The sequence below is a fragment of the Ranitomeya imitator genome, chromosome 4, assembly GCF_032444005.1.
Source record: "Ranitomeya imitator isolate aRanImi1 chromosome 4, aRanImi1.pri, whole genome shotgun sequence".
In the NCBI taxonomy this organism is placed as follows: domain Eukaryota; kingdom Metazoa; phylum Chordata; class Amphibia; order Anura; family Dendrobatidae; genus Ranitomeya; species Ranitomeya imitator.
Window position 1 is genome coordinate 684,249,388 of NC_091285.1, and position 27,288 is coordinate 684,276,675.

At 44.9% G+C, this 27,288-nt stretch overlaps 1 protein-coding gene across 1 annotated transcript in view; it reads right to left on the reverse strand.

The window, feature by feature from the left end:
- Positions 1 to 5,727: 5,727 nt before the first annotated feature.
- Positions 5,728 to 27,288, reverse strand: part of CNTROB (centrobin, centriole duplication and spindle assembly protein) — a 70,566-nt gene continuing 49,005 nt past the window's right edge. The window contains exons 14-18 of the mRNA XM_069767407.1: positions 8,370 to 8,503; positions 8,210 to 8,276; positions 7,995 to 8,049; positions 6,892 to 6,979; positions 5,728 to 6,392 (exon numbers count right to left, since the gene is read on the reverse strand). Of these exons, the coding sequence (XP_069623508.1) occupies positions 6,306 to 6,392; positions 6,892 to 6,979; positions 7,995 to 8,049; positions 8,210 to 8,276; positions 8,370 to 8,503 (431 nt within the window). The 3' untranslated portion in view covers positions 5,728 to 6,305. The remainder of the gene's footprint in view (positions 6,393 to 6,891; positions 6,980 to 7,994; positions 8,050 to 8,209; positions 8,277 to 8,369; positions 8,504 to 27,288) is intronic.

Consider the following 27,288-nt stretch of genomic DNA (forward strand, 5'->3'; position numbering starts at 1 on the left):
CACCATTGATTCCAGCCAATCTTGTATTCAAAAGGTCAAATGGTGCTCCCTCACTTCCGAGCCCCGACGTGTGCCCAAACAGTGGTTTACCCCCCACATATGGGGTACCAGCATACTCAGGACAAACTGCGCAACAATTATTGGGGTCCAATTTCTCCTGTTACCCTTGAGAAAATAAAAAATTGCTTGCTAAAACATCATTTTTGAGGAAAGAAAAATGATTTTTTTATTTTCACGGCTCTGCGTTGTAAACGTCTGTGAAGCACTTGGGGGTTCAAAGTGCTCACCACATGTCTAGATAAGTTCATTGGGGGGTCTAGTTTCTAAAATGGGGTCACTTGTGGGGGGTTTCTACTGTTTAGGCACACCAGGGGCTCTGCAAACGCAACGTGACGCCCGCAGACCATTTCATCAAAGTCTGCATTTCAAAAGTCACTACTTCCCTTCTGAGCCCCGACGTGTGCCCAAACAGTGGTTTACCCCCACACATGGGGTATCAGCGTACTCAGGAGAAACTGGACAACAACTTTTGGGGTCAAATTTCTCCTGTTACCCTTGGGAAAATAAAAAATTGCAGGCTAAAAGATCATTTTTGAGAAAATAATTTTTATTTTTTATTTTCATGGCTCTGCGTTATAAACTTCTGTGAAGCACTTGGGGGTTTAAAGTGCTCAATATGCATCTAGATAAGTTCCTTGGGGGGTCTAGTTTCCAAAATGGGGTCACTTGTGGGGGATCTCCAATGTTTAGGCATACAGGGGCTCTCCAAACGTGACATGGTGTCCGCTAATGATTGGAGCTAATTTTCCATTTAAAAAGCCAAATGGCGTGCCTTCCCTTCCGAGCCCTGCCGTGCGCCCAAACAGTGGTTTACCCCCACATATGGGGTATCAGCGTACTCAGGACAAACTGAACAAGAACATTTGGGGTCCAATTTCTCCTATTACCCTTGGCAAAATAGGAAATTCCAGGCTAAAAAATCATTTTTGAGGAAAGAAATTTTTTTTATTATTTTCATGGCTCTGCGTAATAAACTTCTGTGAAGCACCTGGGGGTTTAAAGTGCTCAATATGCATCTAGATAAGTTCCTTGGGGGGTCTAGTTTCCAAAATGGGGTCACTTGTGGGGGAGCTCCAATGTTTAGGCACACAGGGGCTCTCCAAACGCGACATGGTGTCCGCTAACGATGGAGATAATTTTTCATTCAAAAAGTCAAATGGCGCTCCTTCCCTTCCGAGCCTTACCATGTGCCCAAACAGTGGTTTACCCCCACATGTGAGGTATCGGTGTACTCAGGAGAAATTGCCCAACAAATTTTAGGATCCATTTTATCCTGTTGCCCATGTGAAAATGAAAAAATTGAGGCTAAAAGAGTTTTTTTGTGAAAAAAAAGTACTTTTTCATTTTTACGGATCAATTTGTGAAGCACCTGGGGGTTCAAAGTGCTCACTATGCATCTAGATAAGTTCCTTGGGGGGTCTAGTTTCCAAAATGGGGTCACTTGTGGGGGAGCTCCAATTTTTAGGCACACGGGGGCTCTCCAAACGTGACATGGTGTCCGCTAAAGAGTGCAGCCAATTTTTCATTCAAAAAGTCAAATGGCGCTCCTTCCCTTCCAAGCCCTGCCGTGCGTCCAAACAGTGGTTTACCCCCACATATGAGGTATCAGTGTACTCAGGACAAATTGGACAACAACTTTCGTGGTTCAGTTTCTCTTTTTACCATTGGGAAAATAAAAAAATTGTTGCTAAAAAATAATTTTTGTGACTAAAAAGTTAAATGTTAATTTTTTCCTTCCATGTTGCTTCTGCTGCTGTGAAGCACCTGAAGGGTTAATAAACTTCTGGAATGTGGTTTTGAGTACCTTGAGGGGTGCAGTTTTTAGAATGGTGTCACTTTTGGGTATTTTCAGCCATATAGACCCCTCAAACTGACTTCAAATGTGAGGTGGTCCCTAAAAAAAATGGTTTTGTAAATTTCGTTGTAAAAATGAGAAATCGCTGGTCAAATTTTAACCCTTATAACTTCCTAGCAAAAAAAAATTTTGTTTCCAAAATTGTGCTGATGTAAAGTATACATATGGGAAATGTTATTTATTAACTATTTTGTGTCACATAACTCTCTGGTTTAACAGAATAAAAATTCAAAATGTGAAAATTGCGAAATTTTCTAAATTTTCGCCAAATTTCCGTTTTTATCACAAATAAACGCAGAATTTATTGACCTAAATTTACCACTAACATGAAGCCCAATATGTTACGAGAAAACAATCTCAGAATCGCTAGGATCCGTTGAAGCGTTCCCGAGTTATTACCTCATAAAGGGACACTGGTCAGAATTGCAAAAAACGGCAAGGTCTTTAAGGTCAAAATAGGCTGGGTCATGAAGGGGTTAAGGACACAAACCTGTTCTCTGTAAAACTTGGTAAGGCTAAGCTCACATGTTGCTTTTTTGCTGCAGCCAAAATGTAGGTTTTGCTGCCTTTTTTAGAATAACAAATTTTAACTTTCTTTCCACCTTGTAAGGCTATGTGCACACGTAGAATGGTCCACTGCGGATTTTTCCGCAGCAGATTTGATAAATCCGCAGGGCAAAAACAGCGTTTTTCATGTGGATTTATAGCGGATTTACCGCGGTTTTTCTGTGGATTCCACAGCGGTTTTACACCTGTGGTTTTCTATTATGGAGCAGGCATAAAACCGTTGCGGATTCCGTAGAAAGAATTGACATGCTGCGGAATGTAAACTGCTGCGTTTCAGCGCGGTTTTTTCAGCAGCATGTGCACAGCGTTTTTGGTTTCCCATAGGTTTACATTGTAATGTAAACTCATGGGAAACTGCTGCGGATCCGCAGCAAAATCCGCATCGTGTGCAGATAGCCTAAGCATGAAGAATACAAGGAGTTAGGCCACCAATATAAGACCTATGTGACACAATAAATCATTTTAATGTAGAAAAAAATGGGGGAATTGAATCGGTAGGGAAAGGTTTACTTAACACATTGGCAGGGATTCAGGATGTTAAGCATTGTTCATTTTCACACATCACAGATTTAATTAAACTGTACTGTGCTAAAGCCGTTTCATATCCAAAAATGCTGCAAAAACTGATAGCTTTTTTACACTTGCTCATTGCTTTCTATAGGTGAAAAAACGCTGAAAGAATTGACATGTTGCAATTTTCAAATTCAGTCAGGAAAAATAAAAGCAAGTCTGTGTATGAGATTTCGTGAAATGTCATAGCTTTTGCTGGTACGGTAAAAAGCAGCTTTTAATTTGCAAAAATTCAACAAGTGAACATAGCATAAAGGTGTGGGAAAACATACATGGAGATCAAGAAGTGCCTTGGCATTGCCTAGGATGTCCCTACAACTCGTGTATAATGTACTGACACGGAATGCTAGCATGTGGCATTTGATACGATTAAGGCCGGCGTCACACTCAGCGTATAAAAATACGGTCCGTATTTTACGGCCGTAATACGCAGAAAAGTCCCCAAAATAGTGTTCCGTATCTCATCCGTAGGCAGGGTGTGTCATAATATTTTGCGCATGGCATCGTCCGTATGTAATCCGTATGGCATCCGTACTGCGAGATTTTCTCGTAGGCTTGCAAAACCGACATACGGACATACAATGGATCCATGGTCTCAAAAAATCGTAAAAACATATATGTATATAGCTTAAACTTTTCAGAATATTTTCCCACACTCGAGTTCATATGAGGACATCCAGCAGAGGGCGCCTCACCGCAACTGAAGGTAACTACAGGTCAATGACCTACATTCCATTCATTCGCTGGGGTTATACTGGCATGAGCACAGCTGCATTCGCAGAGCTCCGGCTTGTAAAATTAGCTAACCCCTGCAGATGTGTGTGTGTGTGTGTGTGTGTGTGTGTTTTTTAACCAATTCAGACAATTGGATTAATAATGGATAGGTGTCATAATTGACGCCTCTCCATTATTAATCTGGCTTAATGTCACCTTACAATAGCAAGGTGACATTAACCCTTCATTACCCCATATCCCACAGCTACACAGGAATGGGAAGAGAGTGGCCAAGTGCCAGAATAGACGCATCTTCCAGATGTGCCTTTTCTGGGGTGGCTGGGGGCAGATGTTTTTAGCCGGGGGAGGGGATGGCAATAACCATGGACCCTCTTCAGGCTATTAATATCTGCCCTCAGTCACTTTACCATTCTGTTGGAGAAAATTGCGCGGGAGCCCACGCCAATTTTTTCCGCTTTTTAACCCTTTAAATTAATAGCTAGAGCGCCCAAATTTTGCACATACACACTACTAACATTAGTAGTGTGGAATATGCAAAGAAAAGGGATATGAGATGGTTTACTGTATGTAAACCATGTCTCATATCATGTCGGGTTTGGGAAGGAGATAGCAAAAGCCGGCAATTGAATTACTGTTTTTTTAAGCTATCTAGCGCTGTATGATATATTAATATATATATATATATATATATATATATATATATATATATATATATATATATATATATATATATATATATATACATATATGTGTCTCACTGACATATATATATATATATATATATATATATATATATATATATATATATATATATACCCCTATACTATGTGTAGACATTTATCTTAGCTATTCAATTGTAACCTGTCAGTGTGATTTTACTGTACACCGCATTGAATTGCCGGCTTTTCTATAGAACACCGCTGCGTATTTCTCGCAAGTCACACTGCTGGTCCGTGTGTAATCCGGGACGAGATCTGAATCTGAGCATGCGCCGCCCCCAGCGGCCATTTTCCCGAAGGCCACCGCATCGCATCAATGGTGCTGCCGGTGCCTCCGGGCTTTGAGGAATTGGGAAATGCTGGAGCCTCGACTCTGCACGAAGATACGCCACCCCACAGCACAGAGCCCTGACGCTGCACAAAGAGGAGCCGCCGCCCCACAGCACAGCACCCACACGGCACAAAAAGAGGAGCAGCCGCCGCCGCTCCCCAGCACAGAGACCCCACGCTGCTACATTGAGGTAATAGGGGGATACTCCACTCACACTTTCCTGTGAGACACCCCCTCTTCATCACCACCCACCATATACACATTGGTCTGCACCCGGCATACAAGACGACCCCCGACTTTTAAGATTTTCAGGGGTTAAAAAGTCGTCTTATATGCCGGAAAATACGGTACACATTCACAAATGATTTGTCAAGATTTAGTGGTCTCTGTAAGGGTATGTGCACACGTTGCAGATTTGACTGTGGAATTTTCTGTGCAGATTCTGCGTTTCTTGGCAGAAAACACAGGTCAGAATCTGCGCCTTTTTTTGGTATGTGCACACGTTGCATTTTTTTTGTGCAGATTTCTTCTTTTACCCCTGCAGATTTCGATTATGGAATGGGTGCAGAAATGCAGCAGATCTGCACAAAGAAGTGACATGGTCCTTTTTTGAATCTGGTGCGTTTTCCCTGCAATTTTTTCCGCACCATCTGCACAGCATTTTTTTTGCCATTGATTTACATTGTACTGTAAATCGCTTGCAGATCTGCAACGTTTCTGCGTGGAAAAAAAAGTTGCAGTTCTACAGGAAATCTGCAACATGTGCACATAGCCTAAAACAACAAATAACTCCTTGCCCAATGTAATATCGTAATGGTTCCTTGTGTAGCTCAAAAATGTACATTGGAGGGATACAGAGATGATAGAAATTAAATACCACGTCACAATAATTTTTCTTCACAAAAAAAGGTTTTATTTTTTTATATTTTATGCAAAATGTTACTTTCCATTAAATAATAATAAATATAGAAATCAAACATCAGAAATATCATTTCATTATAAAAGATGGCACAACAACGTTTCATAAAAGGCACTGAAATAAGTTATGACCCCAGAATGACCGTTATGGTGGTAGAATGACATACAGGACAAACAGCTGTCATCTACCTGCAAACCATACACGAGACAGTTGTACATCACAACCCACATGACGCACCTCCTATGATCTACTGCAGATCAGACCTTGTAGATCAGATTTCGATTTCCTGATAGGGACTCTAGCCATTAATTACCTTCCTTGTTAATTTAATTTTTCATGTAGAACATTTACAGGGTGGAGGAAGCAGAGATATTGGGAGCTGCTCGGTGGGCTAGAGGGAGTCCTTCATTTAGTGGTCTGGTCACTGACATACCACAGCACTGCTCCACGCGTTGGTTTACAGTGTTTAGTCCGTTCCTTACCATTACATCACACTGTCACAGCGGACGGTACTGACCATTCACACACAACATAGAACTCGACCAAATCCTATTTCCAGATACCAGGGCGTCCCCCTCGTGCAGCCACCCTCTTCAGAGATTTGGGTGGACCAGAACGACGCTGACTGGACAGCACCTGAGATGTATAGTGGGCAGGTGGCGAAAAGTATTTAAGAGACGGAAAAAAAAAAGCACATTTTAGTATTTACAGGGGTGGTCTGATATCTATTAAAATAAAATTGAAGACAGCAGATCCTTATTATAGGGGTTATTTGGTCTTCTGATAATATCTGAAGCCTCTCGATGTGCTTGTAGACTTCTGAATCCCAAGAGAGTGATGCGCACACTGTCAGGATTATCCAGCACTTTCGGTGAGAGCGGGCGGTCACAGGATTTGCATACTTGTAGTCACATTCCAAAAAGACCGGCCTGAATTATCTTAATACCACTGAATTAAGCGAAAACAGGCACATCTAGGCGGCACGTGACCACATGTATGCAAATCGCAATACTGGTGAATCTTGGCAGACTGAACACTGTTAGGATTCAGACGTCTGCAGTCATTTAGAGTGACGGGACTATAGACTTTTAGCTGAAGCCCAGGCATTCCTTTTAAGATTCTGTAGAAGACATACCTCTTTCTTTACGGCTTCTGGTACTCTGGCAGGATTTTTCTTGGGATTAGTCAAAAGTTTGGAGACCTCTTCCTCATTCTCATCTGACCTGTAGAAATGGGCATTGTGGCTTTTAATGCGTGCATAGACATTAGACTAATGTCGGCTGAAAGTGCCGATTTCAGTTGGATCAGGTGGCTCCTGTTTTCCCCGGACACATGTTGTTGGGGCAAGAGATTTATACTTATCCAGCTTGTCAGATTTTCGGCTGCCCATCCTTTAGTTCTCCTTAAGATGAGCCGCCATTAGAGGAGTTTGGTAACTGCTCTCTCAGAGTACAAGGTAGCATTTGCTAAGCCGAGCATTCTTGTATATGGGAGAGTTGGGGGAAGATGGTTTGGCCAATAACTATTGTCTATGGGGGTTGTGGAGGGGGAGCTTTAGGCTAGGTTCACATTGCGTTAATGGGTGTCTGCTAACGGACTCAGTTACATGGCGCAATTGTAGCAATTAACACTATGTAACAGATCCATTAGCACACCCATTGACTGCAATGTGCTAACGGATCCCTAACGCATCGCAAACGTATGCCATTTTTGCGATGTGCCATTAGTTTCGGACGGACCTCGAACGCTGCTTGCGGCGTTCAGGGTCCGTTCTTCGCTAGCGCAGATCAGGCATCTGCGCTAGCGGGATTGCCAAACGCAATCCATTTTTGGACATTGGCGTATCCGCTAAACGGGTTGCACTAACGCAATGTGAACCTAGCCTTAGAATTAAATGACTAGAGCTGAGGAAAAGATTCTTAGGAGCGTAGTCCAGTGGCCATGTTAGCAGGCCGTGACCCTGAGAACCACCACCTACCTGCTGGCTTTCCAGGCAACTCTTCTGATTAGTAGACCAGCTGCAAAGCCATTGTTGAGGAATGATGCCACACCTGGCCTACTAATATGAACAGGTGTCGGGGATGCCGGCAGAAATAGTATTGCAGGACTCTGGTCGGGCGGCCAATGACTACTAGGGTCTAGCAAATCTTTTTGTTGAAATCTAGAAACGTCACAAAAAAACTATATACAACATTAAGGTCTGAAAAGTATAAAATATATGCTACAGACTTATATTACCTGTGAAGGGGCCACTCTCCTCTGCGCTGCAGAGACTGGGACAACTGAGTAGTATCTGGCAGAAGAGAGGATAATTAGTCGAGAACATGAGGACAGTAAACATGTACATCAGAGATGTACAAAGAGCCCCTCTGTCTCTGTACATCACACCCTCATCCAAGTATATACCATATTTACTCCTCAAACCGCCCGTAGACCCAACCGCTCCATCTTACCAGTGTCCACATGTAGTAGACCTTTATTCAGTTCATTGAGGGGGTCCCCCGGAGTTCGATCAAGTAACTGACAGGAAATGAGAGTGCAAAAAATGGGAAATATTCAGATAAACTGTAATCTTATGGCAAAATACACAGGAGTAATGATAATGGCCCTCACCATGCGTATGTAGTACTGCAGAACTGGATTTGGGGTGGCTTCGTCTTCTCCCCAGTTCGATATCATCTGTCTAGTGTTGGCAGGATCTATGTGACCAGGTTGGTTCGGGGAACTTTGAGTTTGAGCTGTGGACACTGAGGGAGAAGAGAGACACAGGTATGAATGAGCAGAGTTACCTTCTTGATCTGATCCCCCACTGATGCATTAAACCCCCCGCAGACACCTCTGCTCATTAGCTCAACTCCCTGCCATGCCTTGTAAATAAATAATTTCCTTGCAATCCTTTGAATTAACTTGTTATTTACCATAGACAAAGATTATACTCAGCACAATATTGTGCACCAGAGGCAACAAAAATGAGACTCTGCGACTACCGTATACATCTTCACATCACGTATGACGGCCCTGTACCTCGTCCGATAAGCTGCAGAAAACGACTGCAGATGAGAGGCCAAGAAAAACCTGCCCCGCCAGTTCTCCAAATGTGTTCTACATGTACAAATATTCACTGATCCCCATCCCATCTGGGAATTTTTTTGTTTCTTTCTTCCCCATCTTGGACAGCAAAAAAACAATAATATTTTTGCCAATAGCCACGAGAAAAAGAAAAAAAAACAAAAAAAACAAAACGCAATTCTGCCATTTTTTTTTTTTTTTTTTTGTAAATGGGCCATAAAGACCAAATAAAGAAATATTTATTTCGTGTTGCCATTTTAGGAGACCTGTAACTTTTTATTTTTCTGGCAATGAACCTGTGTCAGCTTATTTAATCCCTTGACACCCTCAAGGTTGTTTGCACATTAATGACCAGGCCAATTTTTACAATTCTGACTAATGTCATCTTATGAGGTAATAACATTTCTTGGCAACATTTCTGCTGTAAGACTTGTGTTTATGCGTGAAAAAAAAAATGGAAGTTTGGCAAAATTTTTTGAAAATGTTGCAATTTTCAAACTTATTTTTATGCCCTTAAATTAGAATTATATCACACAAAATAGTTATTCAATACCATTTACCACATGTCTACTTTGAAGCTGCATAATTTTTTCAAAAACGGGGACCGTCGATTTCTAATTTTTTCAAAATTTACAAAAACATTTTTTTTAGTGACCACATCACATTTGAAGTGACTTTGAGGGGCCTGTACAATGCCATTCTAAAAGCTGCACCCCTCAAGGTGCTCAAGACCACATTCAAGAAGTTTATTAACCGGTCAGGTAATTCACCCTTGTGAAAAAAAAGGGTATCAGGAGAAAATGGACCCCAAGATTTGTTGAGCAATTTCTCCACAATACACCGATACCCCGTATGTGGTAGTGACGATTTTGACTCCATGGGCGTTTTCCAGAAACAAGCAGCACTTGATGTTGCAGAGTGAAAATTGCAAACTGATGTTGTAGTAACCAGTAAGGCTTCTTTCACACTTGCATCCTTTGGCCTACGTCGCAATGCGTAGTTTTGGGAAAAAAACGCATCCTGCAAATGTGCCCGCAGGATGCGTTTTTTTCCCATAGACTTGTATTGCCGACAGATCGTGACGTATGGCCATACATCGCGTCCGTCATGCACTGGATGCGTCGTGTTTTGGCGGACCGTCGTCACAAAAAAACGTTCAAGGGAACGTTTTTTCATACGTCGGATCCTACATTTCCTATTGCGCACGCGCGGCCAGAACTCCGCCCCCTCCTCCCCGGGACTTCAGAATGGGCAGCGGATGCGTTGAAAAACTGCATCCGCTGCCCACGTTGTGCCGAATTTTAACAACGTACATCGGTACGTTGCGCCGACGCTTAGCACCGGCCGCGTACCGACGGAAATGTGAAAGATGCCTAAGTTGTAGTGACCAGTACAATGTGCCCAGCTCATGCTTCTGGAGACACAAACCCATAAATTAGGTGAGGTCTTATTGCTACAGAAATGCCAAACATGTGGACGTTAAATGTGGTTTAGGCACACTGTGTGGGCTTCAAAGGGAGAGGGGCATTTGGATTTGGGAGCACAGAATTTGCTGAATTTTTTTTTTTAGGGGGGGGCGAGGACATTTTTAGCTTTTCCAGAGTCCTTGAGCTACCATTAACATAGAAGCCTCCTATATTTCCATTGACAAATGACTGACCTACTGTAGGTGGGGACTTTTACTGTGAATTGAGATGTAAGCTTTTATTGGGAACATTTTATATGTTTGGGATCACATTTATTCTGTGCTGAGCACTTACTTTTGAGGTTTCAGTGTAAATTTCAGAGTGGCGTGATTCAGATGAAACCCCCAATGGAACCTCTTTTTCAGAAGTGCACAAAACTGTGGCAAACTGCATTTTCATGCATGCCTAAAAGACAGTCTGATCATAGGCCAGACGGCGTCCACAGTGCCTTCATGTGCCTCATTATAGGGAATCTTCCGCTGGGGGTTCCAGCTGAATCCCATATTTCAGAGTTTTACACGGAAGCCCCAAATACACTACCATTCAAAAGTTTAGGGTCACTTAGAAATGTCCTTATTTTAGAAAAGCAGTTTTTTTTCCAATAAATCTAACATTAAATGATTCAGAAATACTCTCTATAAATTGTTAATGTGGTAAATGACTATTCTAGCTGCAAACGTCTGGTTTGTAATGCAATATCTTCATAGGTGTATAGAGGCCCATTTCCAACAACCATCACTCCAGCGTTCTTATGGTACTTTGTGTTTGCTGTGTAAGAAGGCGAATGGATGGTTAGAATACCCTTGTGCAAGTATGTTAGCACAGCTGAAAACAGTTTGGCTGATTAGAGAACCTATAAACCTGACCTTCCTTTGAGATAGTTGAGAATCTGGAGCATTTCATTTGTTGGTTCCATTAAACTCTCAAAATGGCCAGAAAAAAAGAACTTTCATGTGAAACTCGACAGTCTATTCTTGTTCTTTGAAATGAAGGCTATTTCATGCGAGAAATTGCCAAGAAACTGAAGATTTCCTACAACGGTGTGTCCTACTCCCTTCAGAGGTGAGCACAAATAGGCTCTAACCAGAGTAGAAAGAGAAGTGGGAGGCCGCGCTGCACAACGTAGCAACAACACAAGTACTTTAGAGTCTGTAGTTTGAGAAATCGACGCATCACAGGTCCTCAACTGGCAGCTTCATTAAATAGTACACGCAAAACGCCAGTGTCAACGTCTATAATGAAGAGGCGAATCCGGGATGTTGGCCTTCAGGGCAGAGTGGCAGAGAAACCGGTTTTTACGTACCGGTAATAGGATTTTACAGAGTCCACGACAGCACCCACAACAAGAGAGAGGGGATCCGCCCACCTTCCGGACAGGAACCTACAGGTTAAAAAGGGGCGGTCCCCCTCGCCCTCCAGTTTGTGTTCCAAAGTACAAGGGTTACCGCCAATGAATCAGTACATGACAATATCATATTAAACAATACTAAATACCACCACCTCTATAGAGTGATCTCTAAGGCACACCTTCCCACAGAGTGCAGGAATAAGTAACTAAATACGGGGGGGAATGTATGGGTGCTGTCGTGGACTCTGTAAAATCCTATTACCGGTACGTAAAAACCGGTTTTCCTATCGCCACGACAGCACCCACAACGAGAGACTTTCAAAGACTATTTAACTGGGAGGGACCACAGCACTAAGTACTGAACGGCCAAACTGTAAGCTGGAATTAGCAGATAGATCAAGGCGATAGTGCTTATAAAAGGTGGAAGGTGATGACCAAGTTGCCGCCTTACATATCATTTCAATGGGGACATCTGCCTTCTCCGCCCAGGATGATGCCATGGCCCGAGTGGAGTGCGCCCTGATGCCTTCTGGTGGTGTTACTCCCCTGGCAGAATAGGCAAGACATATCGCTTCTCTAATCCATCTAGCGATAGAGTTCTTCGTGACACCAGAACCCTTTTTCCGATTCTGGAAAGAAACAAACAGAGCCCTACTCTGTCTCCAGCTCTGTGTCCTATCCAGGTATTCTAATATCGCCCTCTTTACATCTAGAGTATGATATTTTTTCTCCTCTTTTGAACCTGGATTTTCATAGAAAGATGGTAAATAAATCTCCTGACTTCTATGAAATTTAGTTGCTACTTTTGGTAAATATGCAGGATCGGGTTTTAGGACAATCTTATCCTGGAGAATTATTAGATAGGGAGGATCTACTGATAACGCATGTATATCACTGACCCTCCTGGCAGATGTTAACGCTAAGAGTAAAGCTGTTTTTAAGGTTACATTTTTTATTGAAATAGAGTCTAATGGCTCGAACGGAGGTTCAGTCAACGCCTCAAGTACCAAATTTAAATCCCAAGGGGGTAGTCTTACAATATGGATTGGGTTAGAACGCTGACATGCCTTAATAAATCTAGCAACCCATCTATTACCAGCTATATCGCTGTTATATAGAGCTCCCAAGGCTGAAATATGAACTCTTAGGGTGTTGACCGCTAAGCCCAATTCCCAGCCTTTCTGAAGGAATTCTAAAATAGCTGAAATCGGAGCCTTATCTCCTAATGGTTGCTGATGAAACAGGAATTTTTTTCCAAATTTTCGAGTAGATCTTTGTAGTGACCTCCTTCCTACTTTTCAATAAAGTAGCTATTAAAGCATTAGAGAACCCTCTCTCCTTCAGAAGCTCCCTCTCAAGTTCCAAGCCGTTAAGTGAAGAGTCTCCAAATTTGGATGATGAAATGGACCCTGAGAGAGGAGTTCCGGAACCACTGGCAACACCCAGGGATCGGTCACAGACATTGTCCTGAGGAGAGAGAACCAAGGCCTCCTGGGCCAGAAGGGGGCGATTAAGATCACTCTGGCTCTTTCCTCCCGGATCTTCCTGAGAACTATCGGAATCAGACACATTGGGGGAAAGGCATATGCCAGCTGGAAGTCCCAACGGACACGAAGGGAATCCACTATAAATGGTTGGTCTGTTATGTGTAAGGATGTGAACTTCCTGACCTTCCTGTTCTTCCTCGTAGCAAACAGATCTATTGTCGGCAACCCCCACAGATTGACTATCTGATCGAATATCTGTTGGTTTAGGGACCACTCTCCCTGACGAAGGGAATGGCGACTGAGGTAGTCCGCCTCTATATTGAGTTCCCCTCTTATATGTACTGCCGACAGGGATTGTAAGTGTTTCTCGGCCAGGGACAATATCTGTGCTGTAGTGGTCATCAGGGATCGAGACCTTGTCCCCCCCTGATGATTGATGTAGGCTACCACAGTCATATTGTCTGTTTGTATCTGTACATGCGTATTCCTCAGGGATGGTAGTAAGGAAAGAAGAGCCTGATAGACTGCAGTAAGCTCTCTTAGATTCGAGGAATTCTGGGACTCCTGAATCGACCATCGCCCTTGGGTTAGAATGTCTCCCATATGGGCTCCCCAACCGAACGGGCTGGCATCTGTTGTAACTATATTGTTCGGAGTGATGGTCCAGAGAACTCCTTTTGACAAATGTGCTGGATTGAGCCACCATCTCAGATCGTGAAGAGTGGCGGGTGATAATTTGAACTTTCTGCTCAGAGCACCGTGAAGATCTTTTTCTGCTCGAAGAACTTCGTACTGAAGCATTCGGGTATGAGCCTGAGCCCATCTTACCGCCGATATACACGCAGTCAAAGATCCTAGTAGAGACATTGCGTCTCTCAGACTTAAGCTTGTAACTGTCCTTTAGCCGTGATCCTTTGAACGATCTTCCGCTTCTTCTCTTCTGGTAGGAAGGATGACTGATCTTCTGAGTCTAGAAGAACTCCTAGGAACATTTGACGTCTTGCGGGTTCCAGTTTTGACTTTTCCCAGTTGATTATCCATCCGAGTTCCTGTAGGGATGATATTATGGCATTTACCCTAGACGTACACTGGTCAATTGAATTTCCTACTATCAAAAAATCGTCTAGATAGGGCACCACAAGGGTTTCTCTTTCCCCAATATGGGCCATTACTTCAGAAACAACCTTAGTAAAAACTCTAGGTGCCATGGACAGGCCAAAGGGCATTGCCAAAAATTGAAAATGTTTAATCTGATGGTTTACCCATACTGCCATCCTGAGGAATTGCTGGTGATTTCTGTGAACTGGAAGATGGTAGTACGCATCTTTTAGATCCAAGACCGACATGTAGCACCTAGGAACCAAAAGCTTAGTTGTTGACTTAATGGATTCCATCTTAAAAGCGTGGTACTGAAGATATTTATTTAATTTACGTAAATTTATGATAGTCCTAAAGGACCCATCAGGTTTAGAGATTAAGAATAGCGGAGAATAGAAACCCGACTTCTCCTGATGTTCTGGTACTTCTTCAATAACTCGCTTTGTAAGCAATTGTTGAATCTCTAATTCTAAGGCCTGTTGTTGGGCCGGAGTGTCCAGTGATGTTATCACAAAATGATCTGGGGGAGTTCTCAAAAATTCTAATTTTAATCCGGACTCAACCACCCCCATTATCCAGGCACTAGAAGTAATCTTTTTCCATCTATCTGAGAAGAACTTTAGTCTTCCCCCTACTGGTAGACCTGTTCTATCTGTAGTTACGTCTACGTCTTGAGAAAGATGAAGGGTTCTTATAGTATCCACCTTTCTTCTTATGATCTGATGTTTCCCAGTCGCGATTATATCCCTGCTGGTCTGGCTGGAATCTCCTGAAGGGCATGCGTCTTCGGAAGGGGTTCCTAAAAGTGGGATTAAACGTTTTAGGAAATCCCTTCTTCCTATCTTCTGCCTTTGCAAGGATGTCATCCAGCACCGGGCCGAATAGGTACTCACCCCTACATGAAATGGAGCAAAGTTTGGCCTTAGCCTGGGCATCCCCCTTCCATGTCTTTAGCCATAGAGCCCGTCTGGCTGCATTCGAAAGACCTGCCGATCTTGCGGCCAATTTCAGAGAATCAATTGAGGCATCTGCTAGATAAGCTGCTCCTTCTCTGACCTGAGACAGGGAATTCAGCAACTTATCCCTGGGTACCTTCGCTTTAAGCTGCTCCTCCAGCTGAGTCACCCAGACCATGATTGATCTGGCCGTACAGGTGCCTGCGATAGCCGGCTTAAAGGCTCCAGATGATGACTCCCATAGTTTTTTAAGGAGCATGTCAGCCTTTCTGTCTGAAGGATCCTTGAGGAGCCCTACATCTTCTAATGGAAGTGAGGCTGTTTTTGAAGTAGAGGCTACTGCCGCATCTATTTTAGGAACCTTCATCCACTGTGACAAAGTGTCATCTTCAAAGGGGTACCTTCTTTTTGCAGCTGAAGGTAAAAACCCTTTATCCAGCTTGTCCCACTCCCGTTTGACCAGATCTTTAACAGAATCCACCACTGGGAAAGCTTTCCGACTTCTCTGGCTCAGCCCTGCGAACATGATCTCCTGGGTTGTTTTTGGTTCTTTACTCTCTGCAACCCCCATAGTTGCACGGACTGCCTTAATTAAGGTTTCCATACCATCCGTGGAAAAGCAAGGTCTTCCCTCCTCATCTGAAGAGGATGCCGAAGAACTTTCCGAACACTCGCCTTCTTGTACCGAAGGACTGGAATCGGACACCAACTCCACACTGCTTTTTTCATGCCGTCTGGTTTTAAGGGATGATTTTATTTCTTCCCTAATTACTTCCCTCAGATCCGATACCCAGAGAGGGGCCTCTTCTTCTAACATACGACATATGCATAATTGGCATAACTTTTTAACATAGGTGTCAGGTAGAGGCTCTGTGCATACAGCACACTGCTTATGCTTGGATTTGGAGACCTTTTTCCCCTATAATAAAGCATAGTGTAGAAAACGGCTGTATCAGGCAATGGTTTACATATTACACTCACCACTGCTGAAAAAATGTAGAGTACCGGTTTTTGAGTGGGTGAGGCGCGACGTGACGCTGGTTTGCCAGGATCCTGCTGCCCACGTTCGCCGCTATGAGACCTGTGCTCTCCTGCCTGTCGGTGTTCAGCGTCTCCTGCCGAAGACATATTGCCGCACACACATCTCACCTGAGCGCTGCTCCTTTTCAAAAGTCCCGCGCTCCTCCTCCCGGTCTCCTCCGGAAGTCGATCGATCACTTCCGGGTCATAAGCGCCGACCTGCTCCCGCAGCGTCGCGCGCGTGTGGACGACCCAGGGCGGCGTGCCTTCCCCTGGGAACGCCACTTCGGCATTCAGCCGCTCCTTGCCAGACGAGGGGGGAAGCTGGACACAGGACTTCCCCCGACGCTGCTTCCGGGCCCCCGACTCTGCCGTTCTCACCTGGACACCGCACAGAGGCTTGGCGGACCCGGATAGGTGAAACGACCTGCAGGCTCCCGCCGTCCGGACAGGAACCCAAACTGGAGGGCGAGGGGGACCGCCCCTTTTTAACCTGTAGGTTCCTGTCCGGAAGGTGGGCGGATCCCCTCTCTCTTGTTGTGGGTGCTGTCGTGGCGATAGGAAAAAAGCCATATCTGAGACTGGCTGATAAAAGGAAAAGATTAATATGGGCAAAAGAACACAGACATTGGACAGAGGAAAATTGGAAAAAAGGGTTATGGACAGATGAATCCAAGTTTGAGGTGTTTGGGTCAAACAGAAGAACATTTGTGAGATGCATAAAAAATGAAAAGATGCGGGAAGAGTATCTGACGCCATCTGTCAAGCATGGTGGAGGTAATGTGATGGTCTGGGATTGCTTTGGTGCTGGTAAAGTGGAAGATTTGTACAAGGTAAAAGGGATATTGAATAAGGAAGGCTATCACTCCATTTTGCAACGTCATGCCATACCCTGTGGACAGCGCTTGATTGTAGCCAATTTCATCCTACAACAGGACAATGACCCTAAAGCAAACTCCAAATTATGCAACAATTTAGGGAAGAAGCAGCAGCTGGTATCTATCTGTAATGGAGTGGCCAGCGCAGTCACCAGATCTCAGCCACATTGAGCTGTTATGGGAGCAGCTTGACCGTATGGTGCAAAAATTTCAAATAAAGATCTTTTTTTCCAAACCTTGTCAATGTCTGGACTAGATTTTACATTCATTTGGCAACTCATTGGATTAATAAAAGTATGAGTTTTCAAGAAAAACACAAAATTGTGTGCGTGACCCTAAACTTTTGAACGGTAGTGTAAATGTGCGCCAAGCCTTAATGCGATCGTTGGGCGGCAGAATGAACAAAATAACAGCAGGTGAAGAACTGGTTTTATATATTTTTTACAACGTTTCTCGTGTGGTATAAGTGATTAGGCGACTTTATTCTTCATATCTGTGCGATTACAGCGATACCAGATTTATATTGTGTTTTTATGTTTGGTTGCTGTCACACACTAAAAGACGCTTTATTTTTTGCAAAAACTAGCTTGTGCATTGCCATATTTTGAGAGCTATAATCTTTCCATATTTCATCTGACAGTCATGTGTGGGCTTGTTTTTTGCGGAACAAGTTGACGTTTTTTATTGGTACCATTTTCGGACACATGACATTTTTTGATCACTTCCTATTCTGATCTTTGGGAGGCAGGATGAACAAAAAACAGCAATTCAGGCATTTTTTTTACGTCATTCCACGTGTGGTAAAATTAATAAGGCAGCTTTATTCTTCAGGTCAGTATGACTACTACGATACCACAGTTAATTTTTTTGTTTTGGTGCTATTTCACAATAAAAACTATTTTACAGAAAAAATTGTTATTTTTGCATTGCTTTATTCTGAAAGCTATAACTTTATTTTTCCTCTTATGGAGCTGTACGGCAGCATGTTTTTTTGCGAGACAAGATGACGTTTTCTGCTATGCCATGTTTATTTACATTTATCTTTTTGATCGTGTTTTATTCCACTTTTCATTAGGCGGTATGATAAAGCTTTGTTTTATGCCTTGTTTTTTATTTATTTGCTTTGCGATGTTCACTAAAGTGGTTAACTAGTGCATATTTATAGGTCGGGTCGTTCTGCACAAGGCAATACCAAATATGTGTAGAATATATATATATATATATATATATATATATTATTTTTTTTTTTAGATTTTCACTTTTTTTTTTACTTTGTACCACTATGGGACTTTCACTTTTTGCAGTCTGATCGCTTGTAAAGCATAGAAATGCAGAAGCAGGAGCATTCCTATGCTTTACAAACTATCAGCGTGGTATTGACAGACAAACTTGCTACATCATGCTATGAAGGTGATCTAGCAAGTTTGCTAGCTGTGGTTACCCGGATCACATCGGGTCACCATGAAAACGATCGGCCCCTCGCGATGACGTCGCGGCGGCGCCGATCGGAGACCAGAGCAGGAAGAAAGTTTAAAATCTAGGAGATTTCAAGATAGAAGGAGAGATTTTAAACGGTTATCTCTTCTATTACCACAAATGTAAATAGAAAGAAATAAAAAATATATATTTGGTATTGCTACATATGTAATTGAGCAAACTATTAATATATGGAAATTTGTATCATTTGAAAAAAGAAAAAAAATACGGGTATTAGGAAATGACGACACAAATTTTTCAGAATTTTCTTTAACCACTGAGAAATGAATAAAAATGTTATAAGTTTGTTATCGCTTTAATCATAGTAACCTGCTGGAGAATCATTTAAGCAGGTCATTTGTACTTCACAATAAACGCCCTCGCCACCCTCTCCCCCCCCCCCAAAATAAATAAAAGGTATTCTGTTTTTTTTCTGCACTATATTTCACCTTATTTAGAATTTCTACTCATATGGTAAAATGATTGGTGTCATACAAATCTACAACTCATTGATATATATCTATAATATAACGCTGGGAGCGTCACTCTGTCCGAAGCTTTTATAGACTGCGCAGGCGTAAGCGCCGGCGCAGTCTGGGCCTCACAGAGTGACGCTCCCGGGAGATCGCGGTATGCGTTCACACTGAACGCACACCGCGATCTCCAACAGAGAAGCAGGGACCGCCAGGAGGGTGAGTATCGGCCATATTCACCTGTCCTGCGTTCCACCGCTGAGCGCCGCCATCTTCCCGGTCTTCGGCCTGTGACCTTCAGTTCAGAGGGCGCGATGACGCGCTTAATGCGCGCCGGCGCCGCTCTCTGACTGAACAGTCACAGCCAGGAGACCGGGAAGATGGCGGCGCGCAGCTCTGGAACGGGACAGACAGGTGAGTATAGGAAGTGCTGGGGGGTCTGAGCTGGCGGCGATACCGGCACCTGACCCCCACAGCGCGCCGGTGTCCCCGCCTGCTCAGGCCCCCGGATGGGTGCAGCACATGACAGGATGGGGACGCAGGATGATTGCAGCACATACCAGGATGGGGACGCAGGATGGGGACGCAGGATGATTGCAGCACATACCAGGATGGGGACGCAGGATGGGGACGCAGGATGATTGCAGCACATACCAGGATGGGGACGCAGGATGGGGACGCAGGATGGGTGCAGCACATACCAGGATGGGGACGCAGGATGGTTGCAGCACATACCAGGATGGGGACGCAGGATGGTTGCAGCACATACCAGGATGGGGATGCAGGATGGTTGCAGCACATACCAGGATGGGGACGCAGGATGGTTGCAGCACATACCAGGATGGGGACGCAGGATGGTTGCAGCACATACCAGGATGGGGACGCAGGATGGTTGCAGCACATACCAGGATGGGGACGCAGGATGATTGCAGTACATACCAGGATGGTGACGCAGGATGGGTGCAGCACATACCAGGATGGGGACGCAGGATGGGTGCAGCACATACCAGGATGGGGACGCAGGATGGTTGCAGCACATACCAGGATGGGGACGCAGGATGGTTGCAGCACATACCAGGATGGGGACGCAGGATGATTGCAGCACATACCAGGATGGGGACGCAGGATGGGGACGCAGGATGGGTTGACAGGATGGGGACGAAGGATGGGTGCAGCACATACCAGGATGGGGACGCAGGATGGGTGCAGCACATGACAGGATGGGGACGCAGGATGGGTGCAGCACATGACAGGATGGGGACGCAGGATGGGTGCAGCACATGACAGGATGGGGACGCAGGATGGGTGCAGCACATGACAGGATGGGGATGCAGGATGGGTGCAGCACATGACAGGATGGGGGCGCAGGATGGGTGCAGCACATGACAGGATGGGGGCGCAGGATGGGTGCAGCACATGACAGGATGGGGACGCAGGATGGGTGCAGCACATACCAGGATGGGGACGCAGGATGGGTGCAGCACATGACAGGATGGGGGCGCAGGATGGGTGCAGCACATGACAGGATGGGGACGCAGGATGGGTGCAGCACATGACAGGATGGGGACGCAGGATGGAGCAGCACATGACAGGATGGGGACGCAGGATGGGTGCAGCACATGACAGGATGGGGACGCAGGATGGGTGCAGTACATGACAGGATGGGGACGCAGGATGGGTGCAGCACATACCAGGATGGGGACGCAGGATGGGTGCAGCACATACCAGGATGGGGACGCAGGATGGGTGTAGCACATGACAGGATGGGGACGCAGGATGGGTGCAGCACATGACAGGATGGGGGCGCAGGATGGGTGCAGCACATGACAGGATGGGGACGCAGGATGGGTGCAGCACATGACAGGATGGGGATGCAGGATGGGGACGCAGGATGGGTGCAGCACATGACAGGATGGGGGCGCAGGATGGGTGCAGCACATGACAGGATGGGGGCGCAGGATGGGTGCAGCACATGACAGGATGGGGACGCAGGATGGAGCAGCACATACCGGGATGGAGACCATATACCAATATAAATGCTCGCCACCCGGGCGTAGAACGGGTTCAATAGCTAATATATATATATATATATATATATATATATATATATATATATATATATATATATATATATATATATATATATATATATATATATATATATATATAATGTATGACTTGGGGAGAAAAAAAAAGGGAGATGTGACCTTTTGATCAGGCTTCTCGCTGATGAAATTATAGACAGTCCTTAAGTGGTTAATGATACAAAAAATTTCACTACAGAATCCAGAAGGCAAAAAGGTGATAGCCTAAATGTCAGTCCTCCAGGACAAGTAAAGTGTGGCTTCTTGGCTGCATTTCCATCCCCCCCCAGTAAATCCTTTCTCTGCTTAGCCTGGATTTTCTATGTCCTGAAACCTGGAAGCATGTCTCCTGGCGAGGACTGTGATGTCATAGAATACGGAATTAGCAGAGCAGATGCATGTATAGGGTGGTCCATGTGGAAGGAGCTTTCCTGAGGACCCTTTTTACCCCTACCATTTTAAAAAGGTTAAATAGAAAACAAAAAAATGTGATTCATGTTTATACCCAGGAGCCAATCTAAAGAGGCAGAATTGCAGGAGGGAGGGAGACAGCAGAAGCCTTAACGAATCCTGAGGCAGGAGGCGTGTCTCAGACAACCTCAGACTCCCTGTAGGCACAAATCACAACTTTACCTACACAAAATAAATGAGCAATACCTGAGAAAAATAAAGAGCAACCCTGTAAATACATACTTCTATAATCTTTAGCACAACACGAAAACCCTTGTATGAAGGTTATTGTGGCGTTGTATCTCTGGGACAGCAATGCTGAGAGTGTTCATCTCCTCACACGGTGTCACTCCTGCAAACCCACATGATGGGCTGTAATTTGTGCTCTAAATAGGCAACAATGTTCAGTTCCCTTTGCAGCGCCACCAACATAAAATTAAAAGGGTAATCACAGAATGGCATCATATGTTCCGAACTAAAGATGCAATGGAACGCCCTATGTCAAGTTCTCATGTATAGTGGAAACAAAAGAGAACTACGACACGTTTCAACGGCGGACTGCCATCTTTATTAGGTGCCACCTGATGAAGATGACAGTCAGCAGTTGAAACGCGTTGTGGATTAACACTTCTTGAATAAAAGTTTGCACCTTTTCATTTCTTTCTCTGTCCTGTTTGTCTCGGTTTCAAGAGCCCCACAAAGACCGTGGTTCTCTTTTGTTTTCGCTATCTGTTTTCGCTGTCTGTGTGACAGCTCTCCAGCGACCAAACAGCGACGCTGCAGCGATCCGGATCGTTGTCGGTATCGCTGCAGCGTCGCTTAATGTGAAGGGGCCTTAAATAAAGGTCTTGGGATTGTTCACACTTCGCTGGCTCTGTTGATTGGGTGATACCGGAGAAGGAACCTGTGACACTGTCTATTCTTGATAACCAGCCTTGCTGAAGCTGACAGCTGAGCTTTGAAGCCCCCAGCTGTGAGTTTTGCCTGTCTGGATATCAAAAATACAGGGGAACCCATGTGTTTTTTTTTTTTTTTTTATTTTAATTATTTTTTTACAGCGCAGGCACCAACTGATGAATACTTCCATCAGCCGCTCCTGCTCTCACTGTTATTAGCAGCAGCAGGCGTTGGCTGATGTGAACAGTAGTCCCATCAGCTGACACCAGTGACCAGAGGTAAAATACAGCAGAGTGATTGCTTTACCAATATTACCCGCAAATCCGAATCTGGTTAGAACTTCAAACAGGTATCCCCAATGCACCCGATCGAACGCCTTCTCCACGTCCAGGGATAGGAGCAAAGACGGTGCCCGATCCCCCGCCACATGGATGAGGTCAATCACTCGTCTGGTGCCGTCCAAGGATAGGAGCAGAGAAGGCGCCCGATCCCTCCCCGCCACATGGATGAGGTCAATCATTCATCTGGTGCCGTCCAATGTCTGTCTAGATTTGATAAATCCAACCTGGTCTCTGTGCACCAGGGAAGGGATCACATCGGAGAGTCTATTTGCTAGGATTTTGGAGTACAGCTTGAGGTCAGTATTTAGAAGGGATATCGTCCTGAAATTACTTGGATGGTCAGGCATTTTTCCTGGCTTGGGGAGGGGGATTATAGTCGCTTGTAACATTTCTTCTAACTACAGTATGTGCTTAATTCTAAAACTCTGGGCAAAACCGTCAATGAAAAAGACCTGGGTGTATGGGTGGATGACAAACTCATATTCAGCGGCCAGTGTCAGGCAGCTGCTACAAAGGCAAATAAAATAATGGGATGCATTAAAAGAGGCATAGATGCTCATGAGGAGAACATAATTTTACCTCTATACAAGTCACTAGTTCGACCACACTTAGAATACTGTGCACAGTTCTGGTCTCCAGTGTATAAGAAAGACATAGCTGAACTAGAGCGGGTGCAGAGAAGAGCGACCAAGGTTATTAGAGGACTGGGGGTCTTGTTATGACCCCAATGGCGAGGGTCTCAGAGGAACGTGGAAGTCTGCAAGATACAAAAATCCAGCTCATAGGGCAGTGGTAACTGGGTTGACCATATATCTACTCCTAACGCCAACACTAGAAGTAGCCGGGGGTCATACCTACGTTGATCCTAGATGACTCGCGCCAGCCGGAGAATCTAAATACCCCTAGTAGAGGAAAACAAAGACCTCTCTTGCCTCCAGAGAAAGGGACCCCAAAGCAGGATAGAAGCCCCCCACAAATAATAACGGTGAGGTAAGAGGAAATGACAAACACAGAAATGAACCAGGTTTAGCACAGAGAGGCCCGCTAACTAATAGCAGAATATAGAAAGGTAACTTATATGGTCAACAAAAAACCCTATCAAAAATCCACACTGGAAATTCAAGAACCCCCGAACCGTCTAACGGTCCGGGGGGAGAACACCAGCGCCCTAGAGCTTCCAGCAAAAGTCAGGATACAGATTAGGAACAAGCTGGACAAAAATACAAAACCAAAAACAAATAGCAAAAAGCAAAGTAAATGACTTAGCTGAAAAACCGGACCAGGATCAGTAGACAAGAGCACAGCAGATTAGCTCTGATAACTACGTTGCCAGGCATAGAACTGAGTGTCCAGGGAGCTTATAAAGCAACGCCCCTAACTAACGACCCAGGTGCGGATAAAAGGAAAGACAGAAAAACCAGAGTCAAAAAACTAGTAACCACTAGAGGGAGCCAAAAAGCAAATTCACAACAGTACCCCCCCCTTAGTGAGGGGTCACCGAACCCTCACCACGACCACCAGGGCGATCAGGATGAGCGGCATGAAAGGCACGAACTAAATCGGCCGCATGAACATCAGAGGCGACCACCCAGGAATTATCCTCCTGACCATAGCCCTTCCACTTGACCAGGTACTGAAGTCTTCGCCTGGAGAGGCGAGAATCCAAGATCTTCTCCACCACGTACTCCAACTCGCCCTCAACCAACACCGGAGCAGGAGGCTCAGCAGAAGGAACTACAGGCACAACGTACCGCCGCAACAAGGACCTATGAAATACATTGTGAATAGCAAACGACACAGGAAGATCCAGACGAAAAGATACAGGATTAAGGATTTCCAATATCTTGTAAGGACCAATAAAACGAGGTTTAAATTTGGGAGAGGAGACCTTCATAGGAACAAAGCGGGAAGAAAGCCATACCAAATCCCCAACGCGTAGTCGGGGACCCACACCGCGGCGGCGGTTGGCAAAGCGCTGAGCCCTCTCCTGTGACAACTTCAAGTTGTCCACCACATGATTCCAGATCCGCTGCAACCTATCCACCACAGAATCCACCCCAGGACAGTCAGAAGACTCCACATGACCTGAAGAAAAGCGAGGATGGAAACCAGTGTTGCAGAAAAAAGGCGAAACCAAGGTGGCGGAACTAGCCCGATTATTAAGGGCAAACTCAGCCAACGGCAAGAATGTCACCCAATCGTCCTGATCAGCAGAGACAAAACACCTCAAATAAGCCTCCAAAGTCTGATTGGTTCGCTCCGTCTGTCCATTAGTCTGAGGATGGAAAGCAGAGGAAAACGACAAATCAATGCCCATCCTACTACAAAAGGATCGCCAGAACCTGGAAACGAACTGGGATCCTCTATCTGACACAATATTCTCAGGGATGCCGTGCAAACGAACCACGTTCTGGAAAAACACAGGAACCAGATCGGAAGAGGAAGGCAGCTTAGGCAAAGGAACCAAATGGACCATCTTGGAGAAGCGATCACATATCACCCAGATAACAGACATGCCCTGAGATAGCGGAAGATCAGAAATGAAATCCATGGAGATATGTGTCCAAGGTCTCTTCGGGACAGGCAAGGGCAAGAGCAACCCGCTGGCACGAGAACAGCAAGGCTTAGCTCTAGCACAAGTCCCACAGGACTGCACAAATGACCGCACATCCCTTGACAAAGAAGGCCACCAAAAGGACCTGGCCACCAGATCTCTGGTGCCAAAAATTCCCGGGTGACCTGCCAACACCGAGGAATGAACCTCGGAAATGACTCTGCTGGTCCACTTATCCGGAACAAACAGTCTGTCAGGTGGACAAGACTCAGGCCTATCAGCTTGAAATCTCTGCAACACACGTCGCAGATCCGGAGAAATAGCTGATAAGATAACTCCATCCTTAAGAATACCAACAGGATCAGCGACTCCAGGAGCATCAGGCACAAAGCTCCTAGAAAGAGCATCGGCCTTCACATTCTTTGAACCTGGTAAATACGAGACAACAAAATCAAAGCGGGAGAAAAACAATGACCAGCGGGCCTGTCTCGGATTAAGGCGTTTAGCAGACTCGAGATACATCAGATTTTTGTGATCAGTCAAGACCACCACACGATGCTTAGCACCCTCGAGCCAATGACGCCACTCCTCAAATGCCCACTTCATGGCCAACAACTCCCGATTGCCCACATCATAATTTCGCTCGGCAGGCGAAAACTTCCTAGAGAAAAAGGCACAAGGTTTCATAACAGAGCAACCAGGGCCTCTCTGCGACAAAACGGCCCCTGCTCCAATCTCCGAAGCATCCACCTCAACCTGAAAGGGAAGTGAGACATCGGGCTGGCACAAAACAGGCGCCGAAGTAAACCGGCGTTTCAACTCCTGGAAAGCCTCCACGGCAGCAGGAGCCCAGTTAGCTACATCGGAGCCCTTCTTGGTCATATCCGTCAAAGGTTTCACAACGCTAGAAAAATTAGCGATAAAACGACGGTAGAAGTTAGCGAAACCCAAGAACTTCTGAAGACTCTTAACTGACGAGGGCTGAGTCCAATCAAGAATAGCTCGGACCTTGACCGGGTCCATCTCCACAGCAGAAGGGGAAAAAATAAACCCCAAAAAGGGAACCTTCTGTACACCAAAGAGACACTTTGAGCCTTTGACAAACAAAGAATTTTCACGCAAAATTTTAAAGACCAACCTGACCTGCTCCACATGCGAGTCCCAATCATCAGAAAAAACCAAAATATCATCCAGATAAACGATCAAAAATTTATCCAGATACTTCCGGAAAATGTCATGCATAAAGGACTGAAAAACTGAAGGCGCATTGGAGAGCCCAAAAGGCATCACCAAGTACTCAAAATGACCTTCGGGCGTATTGAATGCGGTTTTCCATTCATCACCTTGCTTAATGCGCACAAGGTTGTACGCACCACGAAGGTCTATCTTGGTGAACCACTTGGCACCTTTAATTCGGGCAAACAAGTCAGACAACAGCGGCAGAGGATACTGAAATTTGACAGTGATCTTATTTAAAAGCCGATAATCAATACAAGGCCTCAAAGATCCGTCCTTTTTAGCCACAAAAAAGAATCCTGCACCAAGAGGGGAAGAAGACGGACGAATATGTCCTTTCTCCAAAGACTCCTTGATATACGAACGCATAGCGGTATGTTCAGGTACCGACAGATTAAAGAGTCTTCCCTTAGGAAATTTACTGCCTGGAATCAAATCTATAGCACAGTCACAGTCCCTATGAGGAGGCAATGCACTGGACCTGGACTCGCTAAAGACATCCTGATAATCAGACAAATACTCCGGAACTTCCGAAGGCGTAGAAGAAGCAATAGACACAGGCAGGATATCCCCATGAATACCACGACAGCCCCAACTAGAAACTGACATAGCCTTCCAGTCCAGGACGGGATTATGGGTCTGTAACCATGGCAGCCCTAAAACAACCAAATCATGCATTTTATGTAAAACAAGAAAACG